Raw genomic sequence first — 14,735 nt, 5'->3', positions numbered from 1 at the left:
ACAACCATTACCAATCATTTAGGGGTCAAATAAATACATGATCTTCTGCTGCCTTGTCAGATTGCCTCATAGTTCCACGGAGGAACCCTTCATGAACGTTGTCGTTTCATCTATCTTCTCTATTTCCATATGTAACCTACTAGTAACCTTTGACAGTTTAGCTCGCATATTCACGGATATGAACTTCACGAACTTTCTCAAATGTTTGCAAGATCTAATTGTGATAAGGTTAATAATATGTTCAAATCCGCTTTAACATTCTGATATTAACCCTGACTCCATGAAAACCATTATCTGCATCCGGTTGATGCTCTGAATCTGTGACCAGCCAACGATTCACGTTAGTTTAGCACACTGTTTGGAGATTTGGACAGAAATGCAGTTGCTTACTCTCATCACTTGTTTCGCATGTATAATCAACGCTGTACAGTCTGGAAATTATCAAGGTATGAATTAAGCGTTATTTGCTTGCCAACTTTAACCTGAACAACAAACATTTTAGATACTTGATGATCGATAAGAGTAAACATTCTCCAATTATCCACCAAAAACTATTGGAACTAAGCTTATGGTTCATTGTGAAATAGTGCATAGTTATGTTTGAAAACGGTTGAATTTGTGAACGTCACTTACATACAGACTGTACATTTACGTGTACAGGAACCTCATGGGTAGAGCACAATATCACTGAAGGCTGTGTTACTTTTACCAGAATGTCCGGAGGACTGGACAAGGGCGAATGAAAAGTGCTACAAGTTTCTTAATGAAAATGTTGACCGGGATGAAGCCAATGTAGCATGTAAACGACGTTTTTCTGCTACACTTGCCGTGATTGACAACCAAGAAGAGAACGATGTCGTTGGAGGTATATTGAATTGAGTTATGACATGAGTGTTGACTTAATGATGACCAAACACATAGATTCTACAAACTCATTAATTACGTAAGACCTCAGCTAACAGGACTCAGCTAACCTCTGAGTTAAGTTATGTATCATCTGAATGTAACACCGTTAAACTTGATGCAAAGTAGAAGCATACTTAATTCCGGTATCATGACTCCATATTGGAAACACATCCGACCTGTCTCCCACACTGAAACCATTACTCACTCTACTACTTTTATACTGTTTATGATAGTGACTGAAGCGATGTGAGATGTTGTGTTTTTAAGGTTGAGTTATGTATCATCTGAATGTAACACCGTTAAACTTGATCTAAAGTAGAAGCATAATTCCGGCCGGTATCATGACTCCATATTGGAAGCACATCCGACCTGTCTGCCACACTGAAACCATTACTCACTCTACTACTTTTATACTGTTTATGATAGTGATTGAAGCGATGTGAGATGTTGTGTTTTTAAGGTTGAGTTATGTATCATCTGAATGTAACACCGTTAAACTTGATCTAAAGTAGAAGCATAATGCCGGCCGGTATCGTGACTCCATATTAGAAGCACATCCGACCTGTCTGCCACACTGAAACCATTACTCACTCTACTACTTTTATATTGTTCATGATAGTGATTGAAGCGATGTGAGGTGGGGACACCGCTAAGGATGTTTGTTTGATATAAAGAAAGAAAGAAAAAAAGATACACACACACACAGAGAGAGAGAGAGTTTGGGACACAAGACAAACACTCTATCTTTCCGCCAACACCTATTAGCATCACCTTCAGACCATGATCGGGGCGGTGGGGTAGCCTAGTGGTTAAAGCGTTCGCTCGTCACACTGAAGACCCGGGTTCGATTCCCCACATGGGTACAATGTGTGAGGCCCATTTTCTGGTGTCCCCCGCCGTGATATCGCTGGAATATTGCTAAAAGCGGCGTAAAACCAAACTCACTCACTCACTCAGACCATGATCATGGTTTCTTGGTAAGATTGAGAAGACCTGTTATCTTTTCTTTCGTTTACTATAACGTCACTCATTTCCGCATTTTACATGAAGCAATGCAGCCATGTTCCCCATGCAACTAGTTTCATGTGGTACGTATACCCCCCTTGAACTTACCCTCAAACAGTAGAAACATGAACGTACTGCGACCGTATTCAAATCCGTGTTCCTAATTACGGAAATTTTCATTTGAAAATGTTTCCTTTTTCTAGATCTTGTCCGTGGTCACAGATACGCATGGATTGGTTTACATCGGAGATACGGATCATTTGAGTGGAACGAGGATTATAGGGTTAGAAAGAAAGTTAATCACTAAAGTAATCTAAACAATGTATTAGTTTGATTTTAGTAAATCCTATTGTACATTGGCAGTATGTTGGAGACGCTGAATACACTGATAAACATGTGACAACATGTTCGGCGTTGTGCCGACAGCGGGATGAACAGCTACACCGGTATTAAAGACTACGTGTATTGAAATCTTCCTTTAAACATGTCTATACCACACAATCATGATCCAAAACATGGTCTTTCGTCTGTTAAGGGTGACAGATTGGTTTGTGGTTGTTTAGGCCCGCAGTAATATGGCGGGTTTAATGACCCGATCTTTTCCATCTAGTGGAAAACATGTTTTTCTGAAAACCAATTCCAAATCTCACAGTGACATGTTCATAAACAAATGCAGATCTTTCTGCTGTAATATGTACGTAAGTCAGCTAAATGCTTCGAGTATCTTAAGGATAGTAACTGTATGTCTGTATGTTAAGAATTTACAACTCACTGTCATGACTGATTTTAGTTGCAGGTCAAATATGTTAACTGGCGGGGTTCTTCTCGAAAATACTTGAAAAAGTGCGCAAGGATCCGCGGCAATGATGGCTTCTGGGTGCCTTCCTATTGTTCGGACGACGCTCCTTATGTATGCTGGAGAAAACCCGGTAAGGACCCTCCGCCTTTTTGGTTAGATGCATCAAGCACACTAAGGTATACAGGTATTGAAATTGGAACAGAACAAAAAGGGTCATTTTAGGGCAATTAAGAGTTAATACCGTATATGTTAAAGAATTACTCAACCAATTTCTTTGACAGAGGTACCAAGGCGCACAACACATAACAGAAAATATACCTGAGTGTATACAGACAGAAAATGGTTAGTGTACAATCAGCAGAAATGCTTACAATCAGTTATCAGAGCATGTGTACAACCAATTATTACAGCATGTTTACAATTAATTATAGAAGTGCTTATAAGAGCATAACGTTACGTTATAAAGACCATTACTTGAACACAATGCGAAAAACTGCACAAGAGGCACTACATTGGTCAAAGAACATATTCCGAGGAACACAAAGTAATGCAACAAGTTACACATGGTTGAATACAGCATGCCGGTCACAGTCTAATCCATCCACGAGATTTGGCATAATCTATTTGAAGGAGCAGAACAATAGCAACATTTAAGATATACACACAAGCTTGATATGTTCAAGTACCAAACTGACTTGCTGGCATTGTCATGGGCAATGGTACTTGGTGACGATGTAGTCACTATCAATCAATCAATGATTTATTGCACAAGAGGCCATAGGCTCATATACAAAAGAGTTAAATGTATACGTCAGTATAGAGACATGCATGGGTTGAACGGAAATATAATTCAATTGACGGAACAAGTCTGGCGTAATATCAAAGCATGGTGTATATATAAGGCAATGTGAAACTGGGTAGTAGGATTTCTGCAAGATAAAAGCTTCTTAAAGTCCAGACCTGCATGGGTATAGAATTAGATGTAAGTAAATATTTAATTCTGAGTTCATCGTAGACTGGGCAAAGATACATAAAATGATATTCGTCTTCGATTCCGCTATTACATATTTTTGCAGCACCTGTTTATTTTATCGATGTTGTAGTGCCTTCCTTTGATGACCTCCAGATCGTTAAGACCTAGTCGGAATCGAATGAGACAGTTTCTAAGGGGTTAGATTTAAGATTGTGGAGGTACGTCTCTGTTTCAAAGTCGAAATTGATGGTGCGACATGTGTCGTATCTTGAACTTTCCTCCAAACCTGAATGCCAATCCTGCTTAAACATGTCTATCTTGAGAAATGAGTTACAATCACCCACTGTTTTTTATTGAAGAAGTTCAAGTGTTTTGACGATTTCGACAAAGTGGTAAGTCATGTTAAACGCGTTCTTTGGTAAGCGGGGAGCAGGCATGTGAATCAGTTTAAGCCAGTAGCGTAAGCATCGGGTGAGAGTATAAATGTACAGTGGATAGCGCCCACACTCTCCGTACACCATGCTGTTAGGAGTTGAAAGTCCAGCTTTTAAGGATTTCTTGCACGCAAACGGGTATAACTTTTCTATAAAAAATGAAATCTTTGACATCCCCAAATTTCGGAGCCGTAATGTAAAACAGGTAGTATTTGGGCGTCAAACAGTTTAAAGAATATCTGGGGTGTTATAACATCAACTTTATTTAGGAGTGACTGTAGCTGGCAGAATGCTTTCTGCCCCTGGTTGCTTGTTCTTGTACAGTTTTATGCTCAAAGTTTGAATAAACAAGACGCATAGATACTTGTACTGTTTTGACTATGTCACCTTTGTATGTCCAAATCTCTTTAGCTGCGACTCGACCACTTTTCCTGACTATGACAATGTTTGTCTTGTCCAGATTAACATTAAGCTTCCATTCATCTGAATATTTAGCTACGATGTTCAGCTGATTCTGTAGACCGATTACAGAACTTGATATAAGGATTACGTCATCCGCAAAAAGAAGTGACAAGAGTTAAAAATATCTGTGAGTATTTCGTCTATTCGTTTACGGAGAGAGAGAACAATAGGGGGCTCAATACACATCCTTGGCGTAACCCAGGTGGACAGTCGAAGACATCGGTTATGCCTTTGTCGCCACCAACACACGATTTTACGTTCTGGTACATAGATCTGAGGATTGCATACATCTTCCCGTGTAGATTATTCTTCTGTAAACACCCCCAAAGGTAATGCCTATTCACAGAGTCAAACGGTTTCCGGTAGTCCACAAAAGCCATATATAGCTTACGTTTGTTAAATGAAAGATACTTTTCGACAACTGCAAACGACGTAAAGATATGGTCTGCCGTCGAGTATCCTTTCTGGAACCCAGCTTGAATTTCTGGTAATAATTTACATATATTTGCCCACTGTATAATACCATGTCGTCCACATCCTATAAGTAATCACCTGCTGTGTCATCCTCATCGGCACTAGGACATTCATAGAGACTTGGTGCGTTGTCTGAAGAGAATAATGTTTGAAAATAAGTCAGCCATTGCGTTTCCGTTGCAAGTCTGTTTCGTTGCAGTGCACGTATTTTCTTCCAAAATTATGCGGGGTTGGCCTGAGAACTGCAAAGATAAGACATGTTTCTGCTTTGGCAATCCAGTCTGAATTTCCTGCATGCCGATTTGTAGGTATTTCGCAATCTACAGCATTGTCTCCTATTACGTTGACTTCTAAAATTGCGCAGAGCTTTCCGGGCTTCTCTTCTCGCCAATCTACACTAGGGGCTCAAGCGTGGTGTGTCATTACTGACTCTATAACTGTGTTGTCTTTTCATACAAACCGATGCTTCTACGAATATTTTCACGAAGGAGTCAATTCCTTCATTAATATTCAGCTCAATGGTATTGTATAGGCTATCCTTGTACATGCTGAATGCTTGTTTGAAGTAGGCTATATACGTGGCTTCTTTCGAGCTGTCCCAGACTACGACGTCAGAACAAGTAACATCATCAAGTGTGAGGACATCAGTGGACACTCCTGCCTCTGTTGGGAAGGTACACGTCAGTTCTAGTGGAGAGTGATCCGAGTCCATGCGAACTCTAACAGTCAAAGAGTCAATGTCGGGTGTACACTTAGTCTGTACCAGATATGACCGCACACACACACACACACACACACACACAAAACAAACAAAAAACAAAAAAACACACAAAAAAACAAAACAAACACACACACACACACACACACACACATACACATACATACATCTATATTATCTTTAAAGGTATCATGCTGCATTCTTTTACGTACAAATTTCATGTTACATTAATGTATCAGCTGAGGCGTCAGCATGTTTAAACTAACTGCATATTTCAGACTGTGAACCAGGCTGGATGGGAGACAACTGTGACAGCAAATGTCACTGCTACCTAGGCTTTGCCTGTAATGGAACAGACGATTGTCCCTATGGATGTGACCTGGGGTGGACTGGTCGCCAGTGTGATAAACGTATGTAGATAATACTAACACGCTAAACTTTGTATTACATATCTGGTTCAAGCACAGACATTAATGATGTACAGAAACATGTAAAAGCTTTTACTTCTTTACACAACCGCCCAGTTTTGTTTTGGAAAAGGAACATGCGATCAACACCACAACGAAAAGATCTCTCAGATCGTTATCAGATACTTAATGACTTACTTGTATTTTTCAGGGCTAGAAAAACCCACTGGTAAGAATAGCTTTACTACTATTCGGTGTTGCATTGTTGAATAGGATTTTTGTTCAGTACAAGTGCATGTATGAAAGTACCATCGTATATACTTACCATAGAGTGCAGTTGCACTGAACAGCTGCGTGGGAGGATACATGTGTACAATGAAATTAGATCAGCAGTACAGGTATTATCGGAGAAGAAAATATCAAAATATCAGTTTCAATATTTTTTTATGGAATTGAAAGTCGAAGTCATGTGAGGGTACGGGTATATATATATACCTTAATGTACTTATGAACTATTGGCATGCAAATCTTAATACAATACCCTGGGGCACGACTCGACCTGACGTCCAAAGTGACGCAATTCGCAGTGTCCGCGTTAGACGGTTTCACCGGCAGCACAAAAGGGTCTAATTTGAGTAAGTGAGTGAGTTGGATTTTAAGCAGTTTTTAACAATATTCCATCAATATCACTGCGATGGACGCCGTAAATGGGCTTCACACATTGCATCCCCAGTCTACGGCGTGACAAGCGAACGCTTTAACCACTTGACTACCCCACCTCGCCCTATATTCTGAGACGTGAGATACATTGAGGTATTCTTGACGCTCACACGCCTTTAAAGAACTTGAATACTGCCCGTAACGACAAACCCACTTCACTCAGTCAAGTCCTTAGAATCAGGCTTATATGACTGTTTTATAGCATGTTTCTGCCCTGTAGACGGGGAGTATGCACAATACGTTCACATCACATGATTGCAGTGTCCTTCTACTGCATGAAAGAAAGACAAGGCTACTCTCTGGTTGTTTCCTTCGACACGAAACGCATTCGTTTCTCGGATATCGGAGCCGTGAACGCCGAAGGGGTGATCAGCGCAAAGTGTAACAAGAAAAACTTCGTCTGGGTAGATGGGGATTCACGTTTAAAAGTTCAAATTCAAAACATCTCTGGAGTTTGGGAATCGGATTGTCCCATAGAAACGGTAAGAATGGATGTGGCGGGGATCTGTAAATAATCCAGTCTGGACCAGACAATCCAATGATCTACAATATGAGCATCGATCTGCGCAATTGAGAACCGATGACACGTGTCAACCAAGTCAACGAGCCTGAGTAAACGACCCCGTTAGTCGCCTCTTACGACAAACATAGTCGCCTTTTATGGCAAGCATGGGTTGCTGAAGGCCAATTCTACCCCGGGGCCCTCATGGTTCGAATTTATAGGAAGACGGATTGTCTTTGTATATCTGTGATAAATAAAGGTTTCTTAAATTACTATAGCATTCACATATAAGAGTAAGTGAAATTCATCAGGAAATTCATTCCTTTCTTGACACATAGGGCAAATACGTTGATTAAAGTGATTTCCTTTGGCCGCATGCAAATACAAATATCATTTGGCGGATAAATGAGAAATCATAGATAAATGAAAAATCAAAATCTTATTATATCAATATCTGTTATTGATGTCTGTTTTTTTTGTTTGTTTCGTTCATGTAACACAGATTAGTAAGAGGGTGGTGAAATGGACATTCAGGCTTCAGATGAAGAAAGACGTAGTATCGTTTGAAGATGAGGACATCCCAGTCCACTGTGACCTGTCACAAGCTGATGCTGGATACGATGACACCGGCAGAGTAGGCGTGGAGGAGTATGTATTTGTGTAACCTTCCAGTGCTGACAGATGATGTAATTAAAGATATACACTTATCTTCCACTTTGTTTGCCATCAACCTAAGTATGTGAGTGACTGAAGTGTTTCTTATGTTGTACCGAAACTGAATAACATTAATATTGACCACTCCTAGAATACAAATTCACGCAAATTGAACAAAACATGTGTAAGATATTGTAATGTGTTGGGAGGTAGCACTACTTTTTGCCTGTTTCAGTATACGAGTGAGGTCCTTAACATATGCTGCCCACACAAGGGTCAAAGTTCGGACATACCTTGCAAATCCCAACACTCTGGAACCGCTCACAAATGTCAACCTTGGTGTTCCGGTCAGACTGGTGGCCAAGCTTCCCGAAGGTTTCCTTTAACGAATCATGTCGTTATTGTCAGGTTAAGCACGCTTTACTGACCGGATTGTGTGTTGAGTTTAGTAATTTCCTATGATAATCACCAGTGGGAAGTAGTCAATTAAACATGCTGATGACGACCATTATTGTCGTCGCATGACAAGATGGCCTGTGGAACTGCCAGCAGACCTTCGCCCTGTAACTAGTTGCAATTTGGATGTGGTATTTAACCTGGAAGGTTCGTTGATATAACACCGCACTCAGCAATACTCCAGCTATGTGACGGTGGTCTGTAAATAATCGAGTTTGGGTCAGACAGTCCAGTGAATAACACCATGAGCATGTCAGCGAATCTGACCACCTGGCCTTCTTAGTTGCCTCTTACAGGCATGCACGGGTTCCTGAGGTCCACTTCTAACCCGGATCATCACAAGTGAATACAACCTGGCATGGCGGTAGAAAATTAAATCAGGGGAACAGTTTCCAAATGCAGGACTGGTTCGGAAGGTTTGGAAAACACACAAAGCGTTATTATTTCCATGACCGTGTCCATCAACATGTTTCAGGAAATGACGTAGTCAATCCGTTGTTTTACCCCAGGAACTGTCAAGCTGCATCTCTAGATGGAAAGGTTACGGTACGACTGACTGACGACTCAGGGTAGGTAGGCAGTGAAATCCGGCAGAGCATTCTTTAAGTCATGTCAAGGCAATGCATTTTGATTTGCTGGATGTAAAACATCATTTGAAACAAGACTGTTCTCTCAAGACTGGAACGGGAAAACTTTGTATGAATGATTTTCTCATGATGTAATCAAACTTTGCTCATATTAGCACTGTTGTCTTTTGTGTGAGTGAATATGTGTCTTGTATCCCCTATTAACGATTAAGCTTCGAAAGAATAACCACAAAGGAAAACAACAATCATGTTCATTCCACATGTAGTGGTCTTCAGTTATTATGTTTTCAACCTACGTGATATCAGTGTGCAAGCACTACCTGTAAGGTTCGTGGCAGAAAGAGAAGGCGTTTGACCATTGGCTACTACAAGATTAAAATAGACATATGATGCTTTCCTACTAGCAACAATCGACAGATCAGTATTAAGTCCAATGTTCTATCCTGGGAACAATGTTTGGAATAGAGTTTGGTAACTGTGTAAAGATACGTGTTTCCTGTTACAGTGTTGAGACTCGGGCAACATACTGCAGATTCGACCTTAACCCATATTTGACATAACTTACAGCCACAAAGCTGCTTTCACTTTGCCGCTGTTAAACTTGTAAATCATGGACAGATCTATCGACAGATCTGTATCAGTGATTAATGTATCGTGCTTAGGATATTGATGTGTCTGAATGATAGTACTGAAAACACACAATCTTTGAGAGCTGAATATTTCGTTCTTCTATTTCTCATATTCGACTTTCAGAGCTGAATATTTTGTTTTGCTCTTTCTTATATACGCCTTTGAGAGCTGAAGATTTTGTTTTCCTCTTTCTCATAAAAGAGCGACACTGTGTAACGAAGATGGCGTTGTATATGCTCCGAGTTTACATCTATTTCTGTTTTGACTATCTCGTGCAGATGTTCTCTGAGGGACGACATCGGCTTCCGAATAATGGACAACGTCTCTGGTGTGATCCAGTCGGGGGTATTCCCCCTGTTCCAACTGCCAGGCTATACAGAAGTGGTGTTCTCTTGTACTTTCGTACCCTCGTCCACGTTCAGAAACGAGACACAGGTTGGTACAGCAGAGTGACATCAAAATTGCTTTATCCAAACAGTATTCGACTATGACTTTTTTGGTTAATTTAAGTCATTGGAAAGTACATAATCACGTCATATAACTCTGATTTTCCAACACAGTTTGTTTATCTTCAATATCATAAACCACGATGCAAAACTTTGGAAACAACTACTCTCATGACTTAAATCCATACGTTTTTAAAGTACAAATAGCTTTATATCAGAATGTCGTTACGGTAGGTTTAAGCACAGTAACATGCCATCTGTACAATCAGTCATCACATAATGTCAACCAAAGAATTCTGCCAGGATCTCACATAGTGAATCATATCACGATGCCACGCAATGAATAATATCAGACTCGCAAAAAGTGAATTGTACGTCATATGATGATTTGAATCATTAAAATACTAATACGAGCATTTTGTAAGGAATCGCGCGAAGATGTCACACAGGGAATGATATCAGGATGTCATGCATCGAATGACGTCATATAATGGGTCATACAGCTGTACGGAAATGGTTGTCATATATTGAAATATGCGGCTTAAAATGCTTTGGATCAGAAGGTCATGAACTTCCTCAGTTGAGGACCCCATTCAGTATATTGCACTGGGATGTATAATAATGTGCAAATGTATACAGCATCATTTCAGAATGTAATGCTTTGAAAACATGCCAGGGCGCATACAATTAATACTCCTCGGGTGTCAGGCACAAACTCAAATCAGCATGTCATTTAAGTAATCATATTCAGGGTTTTATGTAGTGATTCATTTTGATACCATATAGTGTGAACCACATATTGATATCGTGCGATATGCATTGAATGACATGGTATTGATATCGGCATTGCAGACATTGATTCACATCCGATCTTATCTTCTTTTCCATTACACTCGCACGATGCACCACTTTGGAATGCAAGACGTTTAATTTGTTTGAATAAGGCCTGAGGAATCAAGTGGTTCATTTTCAGGCAGTTATACTTTCATATCATAAATAATGTGTGGCGTACAGAGCAGATAGGGCCTTGTACTGTATGTTCAGCCCAATGAAATACAACGACCTTTTCTGTATTTTTGGCAATCTCAGATTAGGTTTTTAAAAAAGCATGTATCCCGGGCTGGTAATGGTTGCGGGATATCTGCCTCTTCAAATACAGAAGTCCATCAGTGGGTCCACAACACTTTATTCATTATAGAATCCGGTATACAACTACACGATATGTATCAAGAGCTAGGCGAGGCGATGGTCAGCCACCCTGCCTAGCCGCTGTCCGAGGGTCAACTCCAGTCTAACAGAAAGCGTTCTTAATTTAACCTTTGGGCCCTGATCAGACTGTCACGTGACGTACAGATGTTAGCCAGCAGTATCCTGCACCTCATGCACAATGTCATGCTTCAGTGGTCCACCGGTCTTTAACTAAGTAATTATAGGCAGCTAATGACTCACTGTTGGTAGCCATGAAGACAATGGTCAAGCTGCGTTGATTTCCTTTCTATTGCCAGCCATGTCATTATTTTAGAGAGCTATTTCAATTTACATAACTCAAGGAATGTAATAAATATTTCTCATAAACCCTGTTCCAAAATGCCAAGGACATATGCCTACGATACGTTTTGTAGACACGTGTGTTGTTTCAACAGACCTGTAGTCGTCATGGATGAGGCGTCGAATGGACTAACAACATGGACGATCATATCCAAGGTAAGTGTATGACAAAAACACGTATGCCAGTCATAGCATCAAGCTATAGTAACATGTTAAAGAAAATATCATTATGAATTGGTTAAGTACATGCATATGAACCGCTGTTTATTCCTTCTTTCACTTTTATGAATTTTTTTCAGGTCATAAGAGAAAACGTCTTCACACAGACCAGTCCACAACTCTGACAAAGCAGCCATTCCTGCAATCCTTTGGTCACACACAGTGTTGATAACCAAACCTCTTTGCTCTAATTAAACACCAGGATCCCCTTCTCTCAGTCAGTCGTGTTATATCTGTTTGCCGGCGGTTTTACGCCAATGCCAGTGCTTAGCTCTCGTCGTAATTGCGGAATTGCTTGTTGATATGGCAGGAATTGCCCAATCCATATCAAACTTCATTACATCACCCGTTAAAGGCCAAGGTTTTCAGGGAGTTTCTCATGGGCTCCTTCGCGGTAGTGTAGATGTTATCTGCTCTTGAGCAGCTATGGGTGTCTGGTGATGACAAAGGTTAACCTTGGAATTTACTATTAGAATATACATGTGTCAGAAAGTAAATGTATGGCAAACCTTTCGCTGATATTTTGATGACTTTAGAGATAAATTAGATTAGCATACATGAAATTTCAAATTTTGCTTAATTTCTGAAAACACAATCTTCCCCATGATGGTGTCAGCATCGAATATTGTGTGATCCCCAGGTGTACAGTATTAACCCTGCACAGGGGAGTTGGGAGTTGGGAGGCTGCATTTTTGCAGCCTGCCTGAAAAACTAAACTCTGCATGAAACCTTTAAGCAACTCACAGGCATACTTCTAAAGAAACGCACCCCCGAAGGCCACATGTCTGATGCTGTTGGAAATTCAAATCTAGATTTAAGAAAAATGAAATATATTTTCAAAATGTATGTTTTGTAGGCTGTCTGTATCTATATATTTTGCCAAGACTCTTTATAACATACTGCTTTACATTATGGATTAATTTCATCATGAAGCGGTAAGACAAAATGTGACATTTCATGGAATATGTTTGAATACTGTCTTGTTTTGGATCGAAAGACTTTGACAAGGCAAGGACCACATCTGCGTGGAGATTCGAACCACTGCCCTTACAAAAAACCTACTTCTGCTCGGATTAGAGAATCCACACAAGGACGTTTTGCGAGGAACTTTGAGATTTATCCGCCCATCCGCAGCATGTAGTTTCTTTCACGAGTTTTATACTAGTTATTCTTTTCTTACTCAATAGTGTTTTGATCACACTAACAATATCGGAAGTCTCAGTAAAACTTTCAAAATGAATCAGACAGATCAAAACCGATGACATTTCCCAATTTGATGCATCATGGCATGACTGGTCACAGATGCAGTTCCATTTTCTTTGAGGAAGAGGAAATTTAAAATGGGAAAATCGAAATCATAACTGTGGCCCTGAATCACTGCGGACTGAGAATTCTGTATTTCTACATTTGATAGGGTTCTGAATTTCTACATTTGATAGGGTTCTGAATTTCTACATTTGATAGGGTTCTGAATTTCTACATTTGATAGGGTTCTGAATTTCTACATTTGATAGGGTTCTGAATTTCTACATTTGATAGGGTTTATATGGTAGTTGGAATGAAGTTCCATATTTATCGTGACAATGCCCAAATCTAAGAGCTCTGGAACTTAATGCTTCAAGTTCGAAGCATTTGTATTGAAGAGGGACACAAATACTACAGGGTCATTAGTCTAAATGTGGCCGAAATGTTGTCAACCTGAAAATCAATCGTCCAACATATTTTGTTCAGCTTTCGTGATTGCATGTGATAGGCATCATCATCATCATCATCATCATCATCATCATCATCATCATCATCATCATCCGCAGTTGTACTATCAGACATAGTACAAGTTGTACTGGATGAAACAGTCGTCGATGCAGTAGTCATGGTGTTGGTATTTGTGGTAGTAGCAGTCGAAGCGGTAGTCATGGTGTTGGTGTTTGTGGTAGTAGCAGTCGAAGCGGTAGTCATGGTGTTGGTGTTTGTGGTAGTAGCAGTCGAAGCAGATGCATTAGAAAATGAGGATTACTCAGTCTCTCAATAGGTAGGGTAGATTGTGAGAAAGAATGCATGTACTCCTCATGATCACGCAATGTCATTTAGAAAATGGTCAAATGTGATGTGATATATTTAGGATTATATTCCATGGTAAAGTACAGGTTCTACTACTTTTGTTGGGTTGAGTAGGACTCACACTCAAGCACCTAATCAGCAGCACACAAAGCAACCACCTAACCCGCTCAGTCGCCGCGACTTCAACAAGAGAGTTCTAATCCCGAATGGAACTCAACCCTAGAAAAATACTAGAATCTGTACGTTACTATGAAAATGCAATCCGAAATGTGATTATATATTATGCACGTAACCCTCGTCTCTATGACACCTTTGGATACTTTCTGTCTTAAAATAGTGTAATTCCCAGTTAATGAACCTCCATCTCGGTCCACACGTATTCCGGACCATCATCCTGACCAGTCAAAATCTTGCACCTTAGGAAATAACCTTGAACACTAGATCCATACGTACATTGATCAAGTGAACCACTATCACTGGAAATCGAAATAACACTTACGAGGTCACATGTAGACCTTAACCTTCTCTAGAAATTCAAACCAACAAACAGCTCTTTAAGCAACAATGGTGATTCCTTCTCTTGTGAGATATGAACATTTTAAATATAAACTGCATCATGTGATCTGATGTGAACGTGGACTGCTACACGTGCATAATCGTTCAGGATCACGTTTCACGTGGGCTGAGGAAGTGGTACTGTTGTGATCGAGTTCTGGTATGACGTGGCGATGTTCAGT

The 14,735-nt window shown here is 40.1% G+C and overlaps 1 protein-coding gene across 1 annotated transcript; it reads left to right on the top strand.

The window, feature by feature from the left end:
- Positions 1-349: 349 nt before the first annotated feature.
- Positions 350-12,157, top strand: LOC137291375 (uncharacterized). The gene is made up of 13 exons (XM_067822693.1): positions 350-446; positions 713-865; positions 2,115-2,194; positions 2,702-2,840; positions 6,050-6,181; positions 6,390-6,407; positions 7,160-7,380; positions 7,903-8,048; positions 8,290-8,429; positions 8,986-9,079; positions 10,006-10,162; positions 11,817-11,877; positions 12,021-12,157. Exons 1-12 carry the CDS (start codon positions 377-379, stop codon positions 11,835-11,837), a joined length of 1,371 nt encoding a protein of 456 aa, XP_067678794.1. The 5' UTR covers positions 350-376; the 3' UTR covers positions 11,838-11,877; positions 12,021-12,157.
- Positions 12,158-14,735: the final 2,578 nt, after the last annotated feature.

Source organism: Haliotis asinina, chromosome 7 (assembly GCF_037392515.1).
Source record: "Haliotis asinina isolate JCU_RB_2024 chromosome 7, JCU_Hal_asi_v2, whole genome shotgun sequence".
NCBI lineage: Eukaryota > Metazoa > Mollusca > Gastropoda > Lepetellida > Haliotidae > Haliotis > Haliotis asinina.
Note: the sequence above shows the minus strand (reverse complement) of the source record. Positions and strands in the feature narration are given on the sequence as shown.

Coding starts and splice junctions, on each gene's coding strand:
- LOC137291375 (XM_067822693.1), top strand. CDS start 377: ATGCAGTTGCTTACTCTCATCACTTGTTTCGCATGTATAATCAACGCT. Junction 866..2,114: donor AGAGAACGATGTCGTTGGAG/GTATATTGAATT, acceptor TCCTTTTTCTAG/ATCTTGTCCGTGGTCACAGA. Junction 2,841..6,049: donor TGTATGCTGGAGAAAACCCG/GTAAGGACCCTC, acceptor TGCATATTTCAG/ACTGTGAACCAGGCTGGATG.